The sequence below is a fragment of the Marmota flaviventris genome, chromosome 3, assembly GCF_047511675.1.
Source record: "Marmota flaviventris isolate mMarFla1 chromosome 3, mMarFla1.hap1, whole genome shotgun sequence".
NCBI lineage: Eukaryota > Metazoa > Chordata > Mammalia > Rodentia > Sciuridae > Marmota > Marmota flaviventris.
In genome coordinates this window covers 145,145,698-145,166,203 of record NC_092500.1, presented here as the reverse complement: position 1 = coordinate 145,166,203, position 20,506 = coordinate 145,145,698, and the positions used below count along the sequence as shown (strand labels likewise).

General features: G+C 40.6%; 1 protein-coding gene across 1 annotated transcript in view; it reads left to right on the top strand.

Moving 5' to 3' along the window:
- Positions 1 to 13,016: 13,016 nt before the first annotated feature.
- Positions 13,017 to 20,506, top strand: part of Wwc2 (WW and C2 domain containing 2) — a 218,278-nt gene continuing 210,788 nt past the window's right edge. Inside the window, exon 1 of the mRNA XM_027927138.2 lies at positions 13,017 to 13,529. Within this exon, the coding sequence (XP_027782939.2) occupies positions 13,399 to 13,529 (131 nt within the window). The 5' untranslated portion in view covers positions 13,017 to 13,398. The remainder of the gene's footprint in view (positions 13,530 to 20,506) is intronic.

The window sequence follows — 20,506 nt, the reverse complement described above, 5'->3', positions numbered from 1 at the left end:
TAGCTCCGCGGTAAAATTACACCTGGGCTAAATCCCCAGTATCGGAAAACAAACAAAACAAAAACCAAAACCTAGAGGAGGAAAAGTTTATTTGGGGCTTGTGATTTCAGTCCACAGTGGCCAATTCCATTGCTCTGGTAAAAGGACAAAAGGTGAGACAGCTCAAGTCCAAGTCCAGAAGCAGAGAGAGAGAGGGGGAGAGAGAGAGAGAGAGAGAGAGAGAGAGAGAGAGAGAGAAGTTTGAAGGGATCACAAGGAAGATGCACCCTTCCAGCCATGCCCCACCTCCCTACAGTATAGTTACCACCCAGTTCATTCAAACTAGGATGGGCTGAGTAGGTTACAGCTTTCATAACCCAGTCATTTTGCCTCTGAGTATTCCTGCATGAACAGGAACTTTTGGGGAACACCTCATATCTAAACCATAACAGCTGATATTTTCTCCTGATTTAGATTGGTGTTAGGGTTGGGGAGAAGCATACAACAGGATGTAATACACACATCACATCCTATTGGGGGTGCACAGATCCACGTAACTTATCTAGAAAGGTTAACCTGGATCACTTCATTAAGGAGGTGTTTTCTTACTCTAGTTTTCAAAACTGGTGTAATCTGAGCTACTCAGGGAGCTGAGGCCAGAGGATCACAAGTTCAAGGATAGCCTGGGCAACTTAGACTGTGTCTCAAAATAAAAAACAAAAATATATAGAGAACTGATGATGTAGCTCAGTGACAGAGCCCCACTGGGTTCAATCCTCAGTACCACAAAAATGAGTCATAAAAATATAAAACCCTAATGGAACTGAAGACTATCATGCTAAATGAAATAAGCCAAACCCCCAAACCAAAGGCAAATGTTGTCTCTGATATACAGATGCTGACTCACAATAGGCAGGGGTTGGGGTGAGGGTTGGGGGAGTGGGAGGGAGTGGAGGTTCACTGGATTTGACCTGGGGAATTGAGGGGAAGGGAGGGGAATAGGAATGGGAAAGACAGTAGAATGAATCAGTCATAACTTTCCTATGTTCATATATGAATACACAACTAGTGTCATTCCACATCATGTACAACCATAAAAATGGGAAATTATATTTCATATATGTATGATATGTCAAAATACATTCTACTGTCATGTATAACTAAAAAGAACAATTTAAAAAATTTTAAAAATATATAACTCTAACCGGGCACCATGGCATACACCTGAAATCCCAGCAACTCGGGAGCCTGAGGAAGGAAGATCTTGAGTTCAAAGCCAGCCTCAGCAGATTGGCAAGGCACTTGGCAACTCAATGAGACCCTGTCTCTAAATAAAATATAAAAAAAGGGCGGGGGATGTGGCTTAGTAGTTAAGTACCCCTGTTACCCCCCCCACACACACCATATATATATATATATATGGCTTATAGGAGGATCAGTTTATGCAAGTAGTGCCTGGCTCAGAGTAAATGTTCAGTAATTGACTTTTTAAATTGTTGTTCTTTTTAGTTATACATGACAGTAGAGTGTATGTTCTGGCAGATTATACATACATAGAGTATAACTTATTCTATTTAGGATCCCATTCTTGTGGCTGTACATGATGTAAAGTAATTAACTTTTTTTTAAAAAAGTCTATACCAGAAGATTTATTTGACCAAAATATCAATAGCCAACAGGGAACTGATGACAAAATTTTAAGAGTGTTTGTAAATATGATTCCAAAATCAATGTACTACATGAAGAAAAGTCATTTCTGAATGGAAAATCTTCATCCGTTTAATATTTACTCTCTGTGAATCAATACATTCCTTTGTGGCAAACCCTCAAACCATAACTTCTCCAAATTACACACCATTCCTTTAAGAGCATTATAGAATCTACTTTCAATTCCCTTTATCATTATTATTGTTTTCTACTGGATGTATTTCCTTTTGCTGAGAAGCTTGAATTTTTTATCTTTTACTTAAAGTCTGAGCCTTCCTTCAGGTCTAAAATTTTTATTTTATTATGTAGCATTCCATCATTTTAATATTCCCAGTGAGAAAGCAGCACAGGAGTTTTGGTATGCAACCTTGGCATTTTAGGAATATTTTAAATTTTTGCAGTGACAGTTTCTTTAAAACTGCAAAAAATCTGAAATATTTAGCCTTGACAAAGATACAAAAGATATGTTCTAAATCCATCATTCATACATATCTTATTTGGACATTATAACTCCTCTGTATGCAGCCTGCACTAATTCCTTTAAACTTCATGGCTATTGGTCCATAATTAAATAAGATCTTTTAACAGTAGGCAGTCAAAATAGTATAGAACTAGAGAGAATATTGAAAGTCAATCAGGGCAATATTTATAAAACGCAATCAAAGAAATAACCTAGAATCTAAGAGAATCCCAGAGTTGTTGATAAACATGCAGATAGTTCCACTCCCTTCCCCTGGAGATTCTGATCTAATAAACCTGAGCCTGTGACTCAAAATTTTTAGCTAGAGTTCCAGGTGATACTTATCATCATGTAAATTTGGAAAAACTGATATAATCCCAAGATCCTGATTTAATATCAGGAAACTGAAGCCCAAATGGAGGATGATCCACCCATTCATTAAATATTCTCACTTATAGGACTCCATAGAAGTACCATGGGAATACATCAGAAGGTCTAGGGGAGGATTCGTTGCTATGCATTGCTGGTGGAATTACACACTGGTACAACTTTTCAGGCAGTGGGGCAACACATGTCACAGTACTAAATGTACCATATCCTTTGATCAATGAATTCCAGATAAAAACAGTATTTCTCAAATTGTTACTCAGGCCATTTGCATCTGAAGCACCTGAAGTTGCTGCAAGGACATAGATCTGAATGTCCCATTTCAGAACAACTGAATCAGAATCTCAGGGAGTGGGACCTGGCAACTGCATTTTTACAAAGCTCACCATGAAACCCTAAGTTCATTGAGGTTTAAGAAATGCCATCCTAAGCTGGGCATGGTGGCACATGCTTGGCAGCTAGGGAGACTGAGACAGGAGGATAGAAAGTTCAAAGCCAGCCTCAGCAAAAGCGAGGCACTAAGCAACTCAGTGAGACCCTGTCTCTAAATAAAATACAAAATAGGGCAGGGGATGTGGCTCAGTGGTCGAGTGCTCCTGAGTTCAATTTCTGGTACACTCTCTCCCCCCATCAAAAAAAAAGAAAAAAGAAAAAAGAAATGTCTTCCTAGGGTTGGTGCTGTACCTCAGCACCTGGCCCTGGTGTGATCATCAGCACTGCTGATAAAAGAAAAAAAATCCTAACAAGAAATGCTGCCCTCGGGTTGGAGGCATAACACAGTGGTAGAACACCTGCCTAACAGACTTGAGGTCCTAGGTTCCATCCTCAGCAACACCAGCATGCACACACACACACACACACAGCAAAACAGTTATCAGGAAGTGGGGGAAGAGTGAGATGAAAAGTTAGTATTTATTGAATACAGAGTTCAGGTGGGGAAGATAAAAACTTCTGGGGATAGATGGTGATAATTCATTGTTCACAAAAAAAGTGTCTCAATACCACAAAACTGTATACTCAAAAATAGTTTTAAAGGTAGGTTTTATGTTTTGCATATCTACCACAGTGAAAAAATTCATGGTGATGGATTATAGCACACTGAACCAAAAATATAAGTCTCTGAGGCTTGCTATGGATTGAATTGTACCCCTACCCTAAAATCCATATGCCTTAACCACCTTCTGCCCCCAAAGAAGGTTAAATGAAATCATAAGGTGTGGGGGGGGTCTAGCCTAATAGGATTAGTGTTCTTACCAGAAGAGATACCAGAGAACTCTTTTAATCTGCCATGTAAAAGACATAGTGAGAACGCTGCTGTCTACAAATCAGAAAGAAGCCCCATCAGGAACTGAATCTGCTGGCACCTTTATCTTGGATTTATCAGTCTGCAGAACTGTGAGAAAATAGATTTCTGTTGTTTAAGCCACCCAATCTGTGGCATTTTGTTAAGGCGGCCTGAGCTAAAGAAAGCCAGTAATAATAATAATAATGAGGAGGAGGAGGAGGAAGAAGAGGAGGAGGAGAAGGCATATAAAAAGTTTTAAATAGATAAAAAAAATCTGGCACATGAATGTATGGAAAAACTCCCTATCTTGGAGCCATCAATGTAATTATCAATTTAAGCATGGGTCTTAATTGGATGTCAAACCCAGTGAGTGAAAGATTTCATAAGGAAAAGGACACTCACACAGTCTCAAGGTATCATCCTGTAGATAGTTGCTAATTACAAAGGAGAAAATGGTATCAGATAAAGTTGTCAGGTACCACCTTGAGTGATCAAATTTAGCATCACCAATTGTGAGACAAAACTGACTAATTCAGCACCTTGGCTACTGTGAATAGTGTTGCAATAAACATGAGAGTGCAGATGTCTCCCTGACATACTGGTTTTGTTTCCTTTGGATACACCAGTAGTGGGACAGCTGGATTATATAGTAGTTCTATTTTTAATTTTTTGAGGAAACTCCATATTTTTGCTCATCATGTCTGTACCAATTCACATTCTGACCAACAGTGTGTAAGAAGTCCCTTCTCTCCACATCCATGTCAGTGCTTATTATATTTTGTCTTTTTTTTTTTGTACTGGGGTTGAACCCAGGGGTGCCTTACAACCGAGCTATATCCCCAACCCTTTTTATTTATTTTTTATTTGAGACAGGGTCTCACTAAATTGCTGAAGCTGGACTCGAACTTAAGATCCTTCAGCCTCCTCAGCCTCTGAGTTGCTTGGATCACAGGTGTGCGCCACCGTGTCCAGCATGTTTTGTCTTGTTGATAATTGTCATTCTTACTGGAATGAGGTGAAACGTCATTATCTCATTGGGATTTTGATTTGCATTTATCTAATGATTAGTGATGTTGAACAATTTTTTCAAATACTTGGTTGATGGCCTGATTTCTCCTTCCCTTCCTTCCCTCCTTCCTTCCTTCTTTCTCCTCGTCCTCCACCTCCTCCCCTCCCCTCCTCTTCCCCTCCTTCTTCTTCTTTTAAGATGAGGGTCTCTCTGTGTTACCTTAGCTGGTCTCAAACTCCTAGACTCAAGCGATCTTCCTAGCCAGGTGCAGTGGCATTTACCTGTAATCTCAGTGACTTGGGAGGCTGAGACAAGAGGCAGCCTTGACAATTTAACAAGACAATGTTTCAAATTAAAAATTAAAAGGGAATGTGGTTTAGTGGTAGAGTTCCACTCCCCTGCCCCCCACCTCCATAGCTGGGTCTGTGGGAGCACACCTCTGTACTCTGCTACTGAGTATCTTCTTTTGAGAAATAGCTATTAAGGTCTTTTACCAATTTTTAAATTGTTTTTTTTTTTCACCTATTGAGTTGAGTTCCTCATATATTCTGAATATTAACCGCTTGTCAAATGTTTAGTTTGAAAATATCCTCTCCCATTCTGAAGGTTGTTTCTTCACTCTGTGGATTGTTTTCTCATTTATCTGTTTTTGGTTTTGTTGCTTGTGACTTCGGGGTCTTAGACAAAAATTCATTGCCTGTATCAAGTCCTGAAGTGCTCATCTTATATTTTCTCCTAGTAGCGTCACAGTTTCAGGTTTTGTATTAAGCCTTTAATCCATTCTGAGTCCCCCCCACCCCCCGTGGTGAGTGAAAGGGGTTAAGTTTCACTTTTCTGTACCATTTATTGAAAAAAATGTTCTTTCCCCAATCTAAGAAATGCTAAGAAATTTTATTGAAGATTTGTTGGCTACAAATATATGGATTTATTTCTGGGCTCTGTATTGTGTTCCAATTCATCTACGAGGCTGTTTTTATACCTGTACCATTCTGTTTTGGTTGTTACAGCTTTGCAGTATATTTTAAAGTCTGGTAGTGTGATGCTGTTAGCTTTTTGTTGTTGTTTTGTTGTTGTAGTTGTTGCTGCTCAAAATTTTCTTGGCTATTTGGGTTTTTTTCCAATTGGCATAAACTTTAGGGTGGGTTTTTTTTCCTATTTCTGCTAAGAGTGTCATTGCTATTTTAATAAAGATTGTGTTGAATCTTTGGATCATTTTTGGATAGTATGGAAGTTTCAGCAATATGAATTCTTCTAATTGACAAACATGGGATGTCTTTCCAGACAAAAATTTTAACCAATATTTGATCATAAAGATATAATGTAAAACAAGACTGTGAGATATTTAGCCAAACTTATGGCCTAGACTTTATGTCATTGCCATGAAAGATTTTAAAAAATAATAGAAAGGCAGAATATTTAAGATAAGACATGACCACCAAGTGCACTGTAATATTCTAGGCTGAATCTTATTTTAAATAAATAAACAAACAACAAATAGCTTTATAGGACATTTTGAGGCAATTGAAGAAATTTGATTATAGGCTATGTATTATATAATATTATATATTTTAATTTCTTGGGTTGGATAATAATACTGCAGTTATATGGAAGAATGTCCTAATTTTTAGTATTTAGGAGTCAAAGTGCCATGATATCTGCTATTTACTTTTTTTTTTTAACTGAGGACTGAACCCAGAGGCGTTTAATCACTGAGCCATAACCCCAGCCCTTTTTTTGTATTTTATTTAGACACAGGGTCGTGCTGAGTTGCATAGGGCCTCACTAAATTGCTGAGGCTGGCTTTGAATTTACAATCCTCCTGCCTCAGCCTCTGGAGCAGCTAAGATTACAGTCATGCACCACCATACCCGCATGCTATTTACTTTTAAGTGGTTGATAAGAAAAAATATCTATGGGGCTAGGGATAGAGCTCAGTTGGTAGAGTGCTTGCCTCACATTCACAAGGCCCTGGGTTCAATCTCCAGGCCCCCCCCCCCAAAAAAAAAAAAAAAGAAAGAAAGAAAAAAAATCATATCCATAGACAGAAAATAAAAGCAATGTTCTTGCCAAATGCAGTGGTGCATGCCTTTAGTCCCAATTAGTCAGCATGTTGAGGCAGGAAGATCCCTTGAGTCCAGGAGTTGAGGCCAACTTATGAAACATAATGAGACCCTTATTTTCCCCAAAAAAGGTTTTAGAAAGGTTTGGAATGTACATCAGTGGTAGAGAATTTGTTTAAGCATGCTCAAAGCCCTGGATTCTATACCCAGTCCAAAAAACAAAAAAACAAACAAACAAAAAAGAGCAGTATAGATCAATGTTAATATCTCCTGGTGAATCTGCAATGTAAGTACTTGTTTTGTTATTCTACAAACGTTTCTGTAGTTTTCACATCATTCTTTGCCTGGCCTAGTTTTAGTCTTACTCTCTTGAATGTTTCTCAATAAATAAATGATTCAGATTTTTTATTTTTAACATATCAGAACAATACTATCACACTAACAAAATTATAAACATTTAAAATCATAAAAATGGCACAATGTATAGAAATACCCAAGTACTGAATCAGTATTACAATCTAGCAGAGATCTTGCTCTGATCTACCCTTTAGTCTCCAGAATGTTACTCATAATAAAAACTCAACAGGGCTGGGGTTGTGGCTCAGTGGCAGAGTGCTCACCTAGCACGTGTGAGGTGCTGGGTTTAATCCTCAGCAGCACATAAAAATAAATAAATAAAATAAAGCTATTGTGTCTAACTACACCTAAAAAAAAAAGACTCAATAAATATTGAATTAATGAAGGAGGAATTTGTTCATATTTTGGGATATGATGGTTTGGGCAATTCCTAGAACAGATGATTTAGATGTTTTTGTAGGAATAGGTGACATGAGTTGAAGGGAAAGACTTAGAGAAACTAGTATGCACAGTGCAGCTCAGGGGAGCCTGATCCCCACTTAGTCTGACTCATCATCCCTGTACTACCTTAGGATGCCAGGGGAACAGTATTTAGGATGTTTTTAAATGGAGCTTGTCAATAAATAGATAAATCATTCGCTGTGTAGAATTATTGTTGTGTAGAATTTGCTATGTTTTTAAAAGTACAGAATAACAACTTGAAGGATATAGCTTTGTTTTTTTCAGAATTATTATATGCAAATAAGATCCGTTTAATTATAAAGGGATCTTATTTGCATATATGTCCCCAAATTTGTAAATAATTAAACAAGGGAAATCTTGGAACTTTTGAAAGATTAACTTGTAGTGCAGCATCTGTACTTATATACTACACATGCTAATTATAAACACATTTTTCATTTGTTTATTAAAGCATCCCAGATGCTGGGATAGGTGTTGGGTAGTGATCACACATCTGGATAATACTATAGACCTTGTACAGTGGCACACACCTGTAAATTCCAGCAACTTGAGAGGCTAAAGCAGGACCAGTCTCAGCAACTTAGAGAGGGAGGCCTTAAGCAACTTAGTGAGACCTTATCTCAAAACAAAAAATAATAAGGACTGGGGATGTAGCTCAGTGTTTAAGTGCCCCTGGGTTCAATCCCCAGTAACAAAACAAAACACGAAAAACAACAACAACAAAATAAATCTGCTTATTATTGAATTGGAAAGATTTTTTTTTTTTTTGCTTAATGTGTTAGTATAATCATTAACTGGAGGGAAAGTGTTTATGGTAATATAGGATTTTGGTTTAGGCTAGCACTGGGGATTTTTAAAGATCACATGCCTATTTTCTTAAGGGCTGTTTGGACAACAAATTTAGAAATTGTGGATTAGGATAATCTATCCACAACAATTATAGATAGTACTTATTTTAATCAGTTTGGTTGCAGAAGAACTCATTTCCCCTTGCCCCCAAAAGTCACTAACTTGTTTGCTTCAGGAAAAAAAGGAATGTTCTTTTTATTTAGAATTTCTGGCTTATATAATCTCCAATCTCCTTGAGAAAACAAGGGATATTAAAATATTGAAAACCAGTTCATCTTGTCCTACACAGAGTTGATTCACTAGCAGAACAATAAGGGCTATAACAATAATTCATTCAAAGATGGTTTCCACGCTAGCAAATAATTCTTACACACATCACTGAAAACAGAGACCATAAAGAAATAAACAAAATCCTATCACATTACTGAAGAGTTATGGGCCAAAAATAGGATTATAGATGAGTTACTTAATTCTCTTCTACTTGCATTAACATTACCTTCCTAAGATTCAGTTCTGAAGCCTCAGTCCTCTACCAACTTCCGATGATGACATCCAACATGTATTTGCAGTCCTGACCTGTTGTTTGAGTTTTAGTCCTGACCTTTAACTTTCTGCTGGGTATCTCTAATTTCTAAAACTAAACCCTATATCAGATCCCCCTTTGGACTTCCTCATTTTTTTCCAGTTCTTTGAATCTGTTTCCACAGTCTAAAATCTTGGACTCATCCCAGATTCCTGCTTCTAGTCTATTCACTGCTCCCTTCTTAATCTAATCAGTCACAAATTCTTGCCAGATCATTCCTTTTCATCCTCATTGCTTTATTTCTAATCCCAGCCCTTATCTATCTCATACCTATACTATCACTACAACCTCCTTAACTAGATGGCTCCAGCCAGTCTTGTGTTCTTTCATGCCAGAATCATCTTTGAACTTTGTATGTCCTTTTCTTTCCATAAGCATGCCCTGCCTGGCCTGTTAATTTGGGATTATGTCTGTGTTCGCCTCTACCCCATCCCTTTTCCTTACTGATCATTTACTTCATGTAAACTTCTTTGATGGGACCTCCCTGATAGTTCCCATCCTCTATAAAAATTCCCTCCTTTACTGTGCTATTCCTTTGACACAAAGTAAGTGTATAGGAGACTGTCATCTTTACATTTTATGGTTGGCCTGACCTCCAGAATCGGATTGTAACTCTATACTAAAGTTAACTGGCAGTGAGCAGTGTCTATTTGCACCTTGCTTTTTTCACTTAATATATCCTGGACATCTTTCCTTATTTAATATATTTAATGCTTTTTAAATGCTTGCTGAGCATGGGTAATTTATACTTCATTTAATCAGCACTTTACTAATGGCCACTGGTGGTTTTTCCAGTTTTGATCTTATTAAACACACTGCAATGAACATCCTTTGAAGACACTGAGGAATTTTCATATCCAGAGGTAAAATCATTACATTGCTGGAGTAAAGGAATGTATATTTTAAATTTGGGTACAACTAGATGATCTTTTGAAATATTTTTCACTTTCTAATCCTAATTTTTATATTGCTAATTTTCTGGCCACCTAGGATTAGGATATTGACTGTGGAAGCTTTGTTTATAACATCTTATCACCACAGACTATTACCACTGGAGAAACTGTAAAGGTAGGAGAAAAGGAAAATTTGAGGGTCAGAGAATAGATTTGTCATTGACCAGAACTTGATAATCTGACATCCTAAACAGTAGATGTGTCATACTTCTTTGCCAAGGATCATGGGGAGCCCAAATAAAATCTAAATGGGGATAATTTTTACATTTATTTATTTTTACAGATATGAATACTGATGAAATTTCATCATCCTAACCATTAGGAATTCTCTAAGGGGATGCTCCTGCATAGATTAGGTGAAATCAGAACAGCAGAGTTCAAAGGAGATCAAAACAAGAATGGCTGTAGAGCAGCAGCTCTCCTTTCTGCCTTTAACTGCTTTTGTATGATCAAATGTTTCCTGCGCCTATCAGTGGGAGAGAAGTGAGCTTGTCTCTTCCTTGCTTTAGAGTTTTGTCCACTTAGCATTTCTTTTTGAAGTCTGAAGATTTATGGAACAATAAATGCCATTTAATGTTGTGGGCTGTTTGGATTCTTCATTTGTTATAGAAATTAGGTAATAATATTTAGCTGAGAGTTTACCAAATTTGAAACTATGCTGGAAACTACTGTGCAGTAGTTCATCCCAGTGAAATGAGTTAAGTTATGGCAACTGCAAAGTGTGTTACTCTAATGTGGTGTTGTTGTTTTTAAACGTAGGACGTTAATATTTTAGCATAATAAATGTCTTTAAACTGTTGGGGGAGGGGGGGAGAAAAGCCAGGAAGCAAGTTTTAAATAACAATGGCTTGGTTTGGTTGAGGATTAATGGTGTTAGTATACCACACAGCAAATTTTGGCCATGCAAGTGGACCCATTTAAAGCAATCCAAAACAAAACACATCCCCTCAGTATTGTGAGAGATTAATTTTAGACAAGCCCTGTTTGTTTTTTGTTTTTTCAGCATTCAAAAGTCCAACCTTAAGACTAACCACCAGGCTGTCTCATTTCACTGACTAGGACCTTGAGAGATCATTTCTTGATTAATGGAGCGGGGCAGGATACAGGTTATGAGGTGGGTGGGCGGGCGGTTCTCTTTACTAAGCGCAAAGCCTAGCTTCCAAAGGCCTTGGTGTAAAGGAAGATCTAAAAAGAAAAAGCGCCAAAGAGAGCGAATTCCTCTTCGATGCTAACCTTCACTACCTCTGGCTCACAGTCTGGTTGCTCCCTCCCAGGTCCTCCAAGCTTTTCAGAGTTTCTGGCGGTTTAAATTTCTGCTCCCCGCCTAGACTGCTCCAGGTACAGAAGAGGTGGCCTTTTCCCCTTCAAGGAGAGAAGTCAAGCCCAGCGCCCTCTCCAAGTCTGAGCCTCCGCCCTTAGCCAGCACCCTCCTCCTGCACCTTCCAGTATCAATTCTCCTGTGCAGTATCAATTCGCTTCAACACTCGCGGGCCTGTGAATCCGGGAACAGAGGCAAACCCTATAATAGCCCCTGCCCAGCCCTGAGTCCTGCACAGGTGGGAAGTCATTATATATTAGCAGACAAAATTAAGCGAATGCACACCAAGAGGTGAATGATTGCGTTCCAGGGCCTGCTTTCCTCAGGACTCCGTGTTTTAAAAGAATTTGCTTAGAAACCCGGAAGAATATGAATGGAGAACCGTGGTATAGACAAGGCAGGAAAGGAATTTTTGGGCTGGGGACACAGTGCTCGGAGTCCAGGCCCAGCAGTCCTGCTGCTCCCGGCGTGGTCCTATCCGGAGTCCGACGTCCGGCCCTTCCTCAGTGCAGATCAGCACGTAGTAGCTGCTGAATAAATAAATGCCTGCGAGAGAGGATCCGTGTCCCATCCCGGATGGATCTATGGCCAGGGAATATCTGGCCTCTGCCCCGCCGCCTTGGGCTCCCTCCAGCACGGTCGCCCACTCCTTCTTGGCTTTGTCGCAGCTTGGGGTGGGGAACTTCCCGAGGCCGGTGGCTGGACGGAAGGGACTGGGTATTGGACGCGGCCAAGTCCTACTGCCCTAAATCCTGCAGGGGAGGCCAGGAGCAGAGGCCCTCCTGTGGCCCAGGGACCCCACGGGTGGGCTGCCTTGACGCGGCGGAGGGTGGCGGGTGACTCTGCACCCCAGGCCCACGGGCGGCGTCGTCAGCCGGAGTTGGCCCGGTCGCCTCTCAGGGTCAGGCCGGAGTTTCTATGCGGGCCATTGGGGCGGGTGTGTCGCGGCGCTTTCGGACCGCGGACCCGCCTTCGCTTTCCGCCGCGAGGCCCGCGGTCTCCGCTGAGGTCACCGAGGGCCAGGCGCCCTGCAGAGGCCCGGGGGGGGGGGGGCGGCGAGGCCGCCCCGGACAAGCTACGGACACCCTTCCAGGGATTTCGGGGCTTTTCACACTTTTCCACTGCCACTCGGTCCCCGGGGTTCCGAAGGGCTGGGGCGGCGGCGTGAGGGAGCCTTTGTGTCCTCGTTGTTTGTTGGGACTTCTTCCGAGGACAGTTTTCCCCACCCCTTTCCTCTAGAAAGTCTTGTGGCTTCCCTAGAAGACGGAAAGAGGTTGAGAAGTTTGAGGAGACTTCTCTTTGGAGATCTTTCCCGTCCCGAAACTCCAAAAAACCAAGGGTTTGGCCATAGGGCGACATTTGGGGTCCCAGGGAAGGTGCGAACAGAGAATTCCTTTGGCTCTCTTCCCTCCCACCTGGTCCCTGGGCTCCCCTCCCCCGCCTCGGGCTCGAGCCGGGCGTCCGGGCTGGCGCAGCCGCACGCGGGAGCGGCAGGGTTAAGCCCAGGAATGTGGCGGCGAGGAATGTGCATGCAGATGAACCCGGCGCGGGGAGGGGCGGGGGGCGGGCGCATGCTAATAGCATGCAAATGAGGAGGCCCGCCGCCGCCGGGGCCGCTGCTCGGCGGAGCTTCCCGGATCCGAGCCCAGACGGCGTCGGCTTGGGCAGCCTGGGCGCCGCGACCCTCGGCGGCCACAGGGGGACTGGGAGGAGGAGGAGGAAGAGGCGGAGGCAGCAGCGGCGGCGGCGAGGAGGAGGAGGAGGGTTCGCTTGCCTGCTCCGACGCAGACATGGTGGACTGATCCCCAGCGGGGCCGAGAGCAGGGTTTCCTGAGGCGTCCCCCGCGCGTGGCCCCGCCGAGCAGCGCGCTCCGCAGCCCCTCGCCGGCGCCCGCGTCGGGTGCGGCGGCCAGGCCGGGCAGTCGTGTTCCCGCTGCGTTCCGCGCCGGGTCCCTATGGAGGCGCCGCTCGCCGGCGAGGCCGCCGACCATGCCTAGGAGAGCCGGGAGCGGGCAGCTGCCGCTACCCCGGGGCTGGGAGGAGGCCAGGGACTACGACGGCAAGGTCTTCTACATTGACCACAACACCAGGAGGACCAGCTGGATCGACCCCCGGGACAGGTGGGCGACCGGGCCGCGGGTGGGCGCGGGGACCCGCCTCGGAAGTGCGGCGGCGGCTGTTGTCTGGGAGACCTGGCCGGGCGGCGGCGCCCGCGGCGCTGGGGGCGTGGGGCGTCGCCGGGCCCCGGTCCCCCGCGGGGTCCCGGGAAGGCGCGGAACCGTCCGCTTAGGCGGGGCTGCGTCAGCCGGCGAGTCGCCCCGCAGGGAACTGTAGAGCTGCCCCTTCCTGGGCCTCTTTACCCACAGCCTGCCCGACGCCCCTCTAGGACCTTTAGACAATTCCAAGGGATGGGCGGGATTGGTGCCCGGGGCTGGTACTCCTAGTCCACTTAACGGACCAAGAGGGGACACCTGAAAGCTGTTCCGAACTCGCTTCCACTTAAAGTTGGACAAATTAAGGCCGGAGGGCACCGTGGGCTTGGGCGAGACTGGAATGGGCTGGGGTTTCCAGGAGGCCATAAAGCATGGTGAGGAACCAGCCATTCAGGCCACCTGTGGCATCTCTCTGGCTGAACTTGGCTCCCAAGACTCATCTGCAGAATTTTTCCCTATGCGACCCCGTCAGTCCGGAGAGCCTGAGCATGGAAGAGGAAGGGGGATCTGGTTCCTGGCTGGGCCCTGGTAGTGGGTGTAACTGGCCTTGCCGCTCAGATGTTAGATAGAAACTCTTGTTTTGGAGTTTTACTTTGTAGTGTTTGCCCTCACCTGAAAACTTAACCTGGCAGATTCTGTTTTGAAGAAGTGGTGAAAAGAACATTAGAATTGAACCTTGGGTATTGGGAACTCGACTTCAGCTTAGCCTGATTTTGTTTAGTTCTCGGTACACATGTTTTATTCTTGTTGGTAGATGAACAGCATAATCATTATCTAAGAAGTTTATTAATCCAAAGTTTAGCTGAGTGTTCACAAATGTTGTTCTATTCCTTCTTTCTTATTATCCTTAATAGGAAAATTTCTCAATTAGATTTATTATGACAATAAAAGTAGACATTTCTAATTGTAAATTTGTAAATTGTCCATTAAGGAGGTATTCCTAATTGTAAATTTAAGTAATAGACTAGGAATAACTCCTTCATTTGGAGTTCTGTTATTTCTGAAAATTCTTCCCAGCTTCGTACAGAATGTGGATTTAGGGGTTTATAACCTTTTTGAGGTGCTAGCCCTATTAAGCAGTCCCCTTTTTCTTATTTTGAAGCTGAAAGTTTTCTTCTCTTCATTCTCACTTTTGTCATAAGACTATTGGTTTTGAAAGCAATTAAAAAGCAATTATAAGAAAGTCATAAATAACATTAAAAATTTATGGAACAATCCTTGTTAAATTATCCATGAAGGTATCAGTTTAAGTTTCCCTACTGAAATGAGAAAAGGCACCTGTGCCCAGGTCCCATCTTGTCACAGCTTGCCTGCCTTTTGCTGGTCTGATGAAAGTTGTGATAAGTATCACACCTTCACAGTCTCTCCAGATATATTAGTTGTTGTCATAAACTTCACACTTAAAGCCAGTTATTTGACTAATGTCATTGCACTTTGAAGCTACTTAACAGATAGTAAATGTCAGTGTTGATGGTGTGTACCCAACAGTGGATTTTAAGGCACCTGTATAAATATTTGACTTTTACAGTTATGTGGTAATTCTTTTGGATACTTGGGAGTTTCAGATTATTGAAATTGCAGGAAATTTTTGAAATATTAAGGCATTTTGTGTTCTCTTCTGCTTCAGTTTATATGCTTTATTATATCATCTCATTTGTTTACAAAGAGGCTTACAAGAATGTCATGCCTGGGTAAAGCAAATAGAAAGTAAAGTGAAATTATATGACTTGGCTTATCCATATCACTACTTCTTCCACAAGTAAAGCATGCCCTTTATTTTAACTCTTAAGGATTAGCAATTATTATGAGCTCTGTTTTCAGGAAACTGGGTGACCAATTCATTTAATAGGGATAAATAGCTTTGACTAGGATGGTATGCTATTTTGGTTTTCCTTGAAGTTGTTGGAGTTGTAAATTTGAATAAATTTAACTATTTCTGGATCTCAGTGTGAGAGTTTAAAAAAATTCTGTGAGATCAGTCACTATGACATACTTAATATGAATTTGATTATTTTCTTTTAGGACACTTGTGAGTCATCTTAAATAGTATAAGAGTAGGTTGGAGAGAATGTTTGGAGTAACTATTAACTCTTGTCAATTCTGTTACACACTGGGCAAACATAGGGAAAGAGAGAAGTTACACAGGCCAATTGGAGTGTATGGATTCTTCTGCAGGATCAAATTACGAATTCTGAAAGAAGAATGACTTGATATACTATGTGTCTGCAATACTTTTGAACTTTTAAAGCTATTTAATTAAAATGGCTGCAATGATTTACTCAGTGATTTAAAAAATGTATTTTTTTAGTTTTAGGTGGACACAATATCTTAATTTTACATTTATATGGTGCTGAGAATCCAACCCAGTGTCTTATGCATGATAGGGGAGCACTCTACCCCTGAGCCACAATCCCAGCCCCATACCCAGTCATTTTTCTTTTATTCTGTTAAGAAAAACAATTTTGTGTTTTTGATAGTTTATCAGAATTTGGCTGGTGTTCCTGGTTTTATAGGTGATTTGTACTGATTTAGTGGAAGGAGTCTGGGGATTTTTAGAAGAACATAACTTCTTTTAACAAATAATGATGCTAGAATATTGAAGTATTATTTAAAAATGCTTTTAAGCCTTTTGGAGGTAGATGACATAATGCAGACTTTGCTGGGATGTGATCAGGGCTTTTATTGCTCTACCACTTATTAACTGGGTAAGTTTAGATGAGTTTTTGAATTCTTCTAAACTTTTATTTTTCAGCTCTAAAATGAGGATAATACTACTCCCGTATAGGGATGTTTAAAAGGGACCCAGCCAATTAGTAGTAGCTGTGTTGACATTTTAAATTTAGGAATGAACTGGTAGTTCAGGTAGCCCTTGAAAATAGTAGATACAGCTGTGCATATTTACTTAGTGTTTCTTGTGAGTGAGCTACTGTGCTAAGCTCTTTAACTGTGATCTCATTTTATTCTTTAGTCTTATAAGGTAGATGCTGTTCTTATCTTCTAGTTACAGAGGAAGAAGTGGAGTCAGAGAGAAGGTGCTGATGCTGTTAAGTATGGAGCCAGGATCTGAAGCCAGTCAGTCCAGCTCGAGAGCCTGCATCCTTAACTCTTTCTGCCTGATATGTGGGCATGCTTGGGGGTTCTTGGGTGGAGTTCAAGGACATAGAACCTCTTTGCCCAGTGATGATTTTAAAAGCCAGTCGAGTCCAAGAGAGATCTTGTCTGTGATTCCTTGGCTCCCTAGTAGGTCCCACTCCCTAAGAGTGTTATTTTGCAGGCTTATTCTCTTAGTCACTTCATACTTTGCTTACAATTACACCCTTTGACCACACCAGTTGGTATTTATGGTGGGCCATAGATCATGGCCAAATGGGCTGGTGCTTTTAAAAATACTACGTTCAAATAGGGGAAAAAAGCAGAGTGGATTCATTGCCTCTTCAAGGAGTAGGGGGCTAAGGTAGGCAGGTCTCAGACAGCAGGAGTGGTTTTAGGAACTCTCAGTAGCATTTTTTTTTTTCCATTTCTATGCTTGGATTGAATGTTACCTAGAGATATAATAAGTCTATATGGTTAAACTTAAAGATTTACCACCACACAAAGTGACTTTATGTTAAAATCTGATAGTCTCCAATCTGTGACTTAGGTCTAGGGTCAGATGTTGAGCACCTGTATTTTCTCATTGGGGGGAAAAATCTTGGCTGGTGAGGATGATAAAAGTAAGGCAGAAGGGGGAGTGCCTGCTAAGTGTGGTCATTGATGTGAGTTAACTTTTGGCTCTCTATACCTACTTTGTATGTGGCACGTGATTACGATCTGAGGAACTATATTGTCTTTATTTCAAAGTCAAAGTAAGTTATTTTGTTCAACCTACTGCTAATGTGTAAACTCCTCAAGAGTCCTAATTGCTTATTATTGTTTCTGTATTCTTTGTATGTGCTAGATGTTAAACGATTGTTGGTTAGGTCAGTTAATAGAGAGTTTGTTAAATTAATTAAAGAGTGTTGAATTACTTTCTTATTTCCAGTTTATTATTGGGCTTTCAAAAAAGGACCCAAATCTACCAGTGGTCAGAGACAATCAGTTTTCCATTTGGTTTAAAAATAATGAGAGAATAGAGCTGTTGCATTTTGAACAATTTGTATACGAATTATTTATGAGAGCAAAGGAAACAAAATCAGCTCTGATAGCTTCACAACTGCCATGGTCATACATTGCAGGAAACCATTCTTTTCTAGCAGGCTCAGAATCTGGGTACCAGGTGGTTACTTTGAATTGTTGAGTGATTATGGTTTTTGAGTATAGAAGGGTTGTTAAAAGAAGGTTTTTTTTTTCTTTTTAAAAGCACTCTAGGAAGTGCTAATTTAAACTAAACTATGTCTTCCAAAAATTCCCCAAGAAATATTTCTTGTCTTCAACACAGTTTGCTACCATGCTTGCTGAAGTGAGCAGTAGTTGCTTAATATATTTGAATGACTTAAGATTTCTTCAGTAAATTTAATAGTCCATAGTTTGCAGTTTAATTTTGTTGTAAGGCTCAAGACAATAATCGGTTTTTCAAGAAAGACTATTATTTATAAATGTGTTATTTGTTTTGAGCTGCAAATTACTAAGTTGTCAGCTATAGTCAGCCATTGTGACATGTGGCCTGCAAACAAACCGGTATTTAAATTTAATGAGAGGAAGCCTTGGTGCACTAGGCAAAGTGTGGAAGCTGCCTGAAGGCTCTGCACTGCCTTATAAATGGCATTTCTTACTTGTTTTGAGTAAATTTCTGTAGGAAAATGAGGCTATCTCTATGGAGAGACAAGACCACCTTCATTTTGCTGATGTGGAAGTTGTTGGAAGTAGTAGGACACAGTGTTAGCCCTTGTACAGTGTAAATTCCTTGAGATAGGGCCTGAGTATGCTGGTCTTATGAACTTGATTGGAATTAATTGAACTGACCTCTTAGAATTTTGGGCTATAGCTTTATTTATTTCTGAAATTCCTGTTATTGGGAAAATTACTACAGAAGTATGTGAGTCAGAAAAGAGATTTTTAAAGACACAATGTATTTGTAAGTTTTGAGCTAAAAATGATTTATAAGATACAGCTTCAGGATGTTTTCAGTGTCTTTAGTGTTTTTTTCTCAAGTATTTTTTGAGATAAAAAAAAAAAACACATAAGATTCCCAATTTTAACCATTTAACTGTACAATTCAATGGTTTTAGTATATTCACAATGTTTGTGCAACTATAAATTCTTCATAATTCCTGAATAGTTTCATCATCCCCTCCAAATAAGCCCCATACCTAATAAGAACTCACTTCCCATTTTCTCCCACCCCTGAAGCCTTTATAATCACTAATCTGTGTCTGGATTTGCCTGTTCTGGGTGTTTCATATAAATGGAATAGCACAATATGTGTCCCTTTGTGTGTGTGATGTTTATCTACTTAGTATAATATTTTTCAGGATTCCTTCCTGCTTGTAGAGTTTGTCAGTATTTCATTCCTTTTAATGACTTAATAATATTCCATTGTGCTTATCTATTCATTAGCTGGTGGGCATTTGGTGATGTCCCCCTAGCCCCACTTTTGGGCTGCTGTGTGTAATCCTGCTGTGAGCATTTCTATACAGATTTTGTATAATACATATCCCTAAAAGTGAATTGCTGGGCCATTTTGACCTTTTGTCTTTTAACTACCAAACTATTTTTCATAGTGGCTGCACCATTTTATATTCTTACCAGCAAGCAGTGTTGAGTGTTCCAGCAACTCTATATCCTAATACTTTTTTCTTTTAAAGCTATTCTGGTGGGTGTTAGGTAGTTTCTTATTGTGGTTTTGATTTGCATTTTCCTCTTTGGAGTGTTTTGATAGCCTTTATTTGACCCAAGCCTTCCATCTTTTTTTTGGTTATAGGTGAACACAATACTTTTATTTTATTTATTTTTTAATTTTTATGTGGTGCTGAGGACTGAACCCAGTGCTTTACGTGTGCCAGGTGAGCGTTCTACCACTTAGCCACAACCCCAGCCCAGCCTTCTGTCTTTTAAAGCCAAAACCTCTCTTCCCACTTTTTTGTGTGCCTCCAACTATTACTTGACCAAGAAAAAGTTAAGAGAAATCAGGATGTCTTTTGGCCTTATGATATACCTTCCCTTTCCTTTATATCTGACTATTTTGAATGATTTTAACACTGATATTGTAGATATAAATTAATCAGTTTTTATTGTGGTTACCAGATAGGTAATCTGGAATCTAGGAGATAAAAAGATGGATATGATTTTGTCCCAGCCCAGAATGCTTACAATCATAATCACTGTTTAAAAAGGGAAGACAATTTGGTATCATCTGTGATATTTTCTCTGTATTCCTTTAATTCAGCCTAATGAGTATCATCTTCCTGAAGGCTCAGGGGAAAAAAGTCGAGAGGAAGCACAAGGAGAATACAGTAGCAAAATACACATTAATTTTTGTCTTCATCCCAGATGTAATGTATTTTATGAGGCATCTATATGAATTATATACATAATGAATCATACTGTGTTGTGTATGTATACATCAGCTTATTCAAAATGATTTAAGAGCTGTTCCTTTTAGATAGTTGTATTTGTTATGAATCAAACCCATTTTTGTTCATTTTTCAAAACAATTTTGCAGTATTCCCTAGTCCTTGTTTATGAAGGAACCTTGAACCCAGGTCCTTGCTCACGTTAGACCGGCACTGTAGAGCTACACCCACCAGTCCTTATTGTTTAAAAAAAAAAAAATGAAAAGAAAAAAAAAAGTGTGAGAAAAATCCAACATTGCCTTAACCAGGCAAGTGATCAAGGCAGACATTAACAGTGATAAGTCATGTTGCTATGCACCTGACATGATGTGATGATGATAACATTTCATCTTT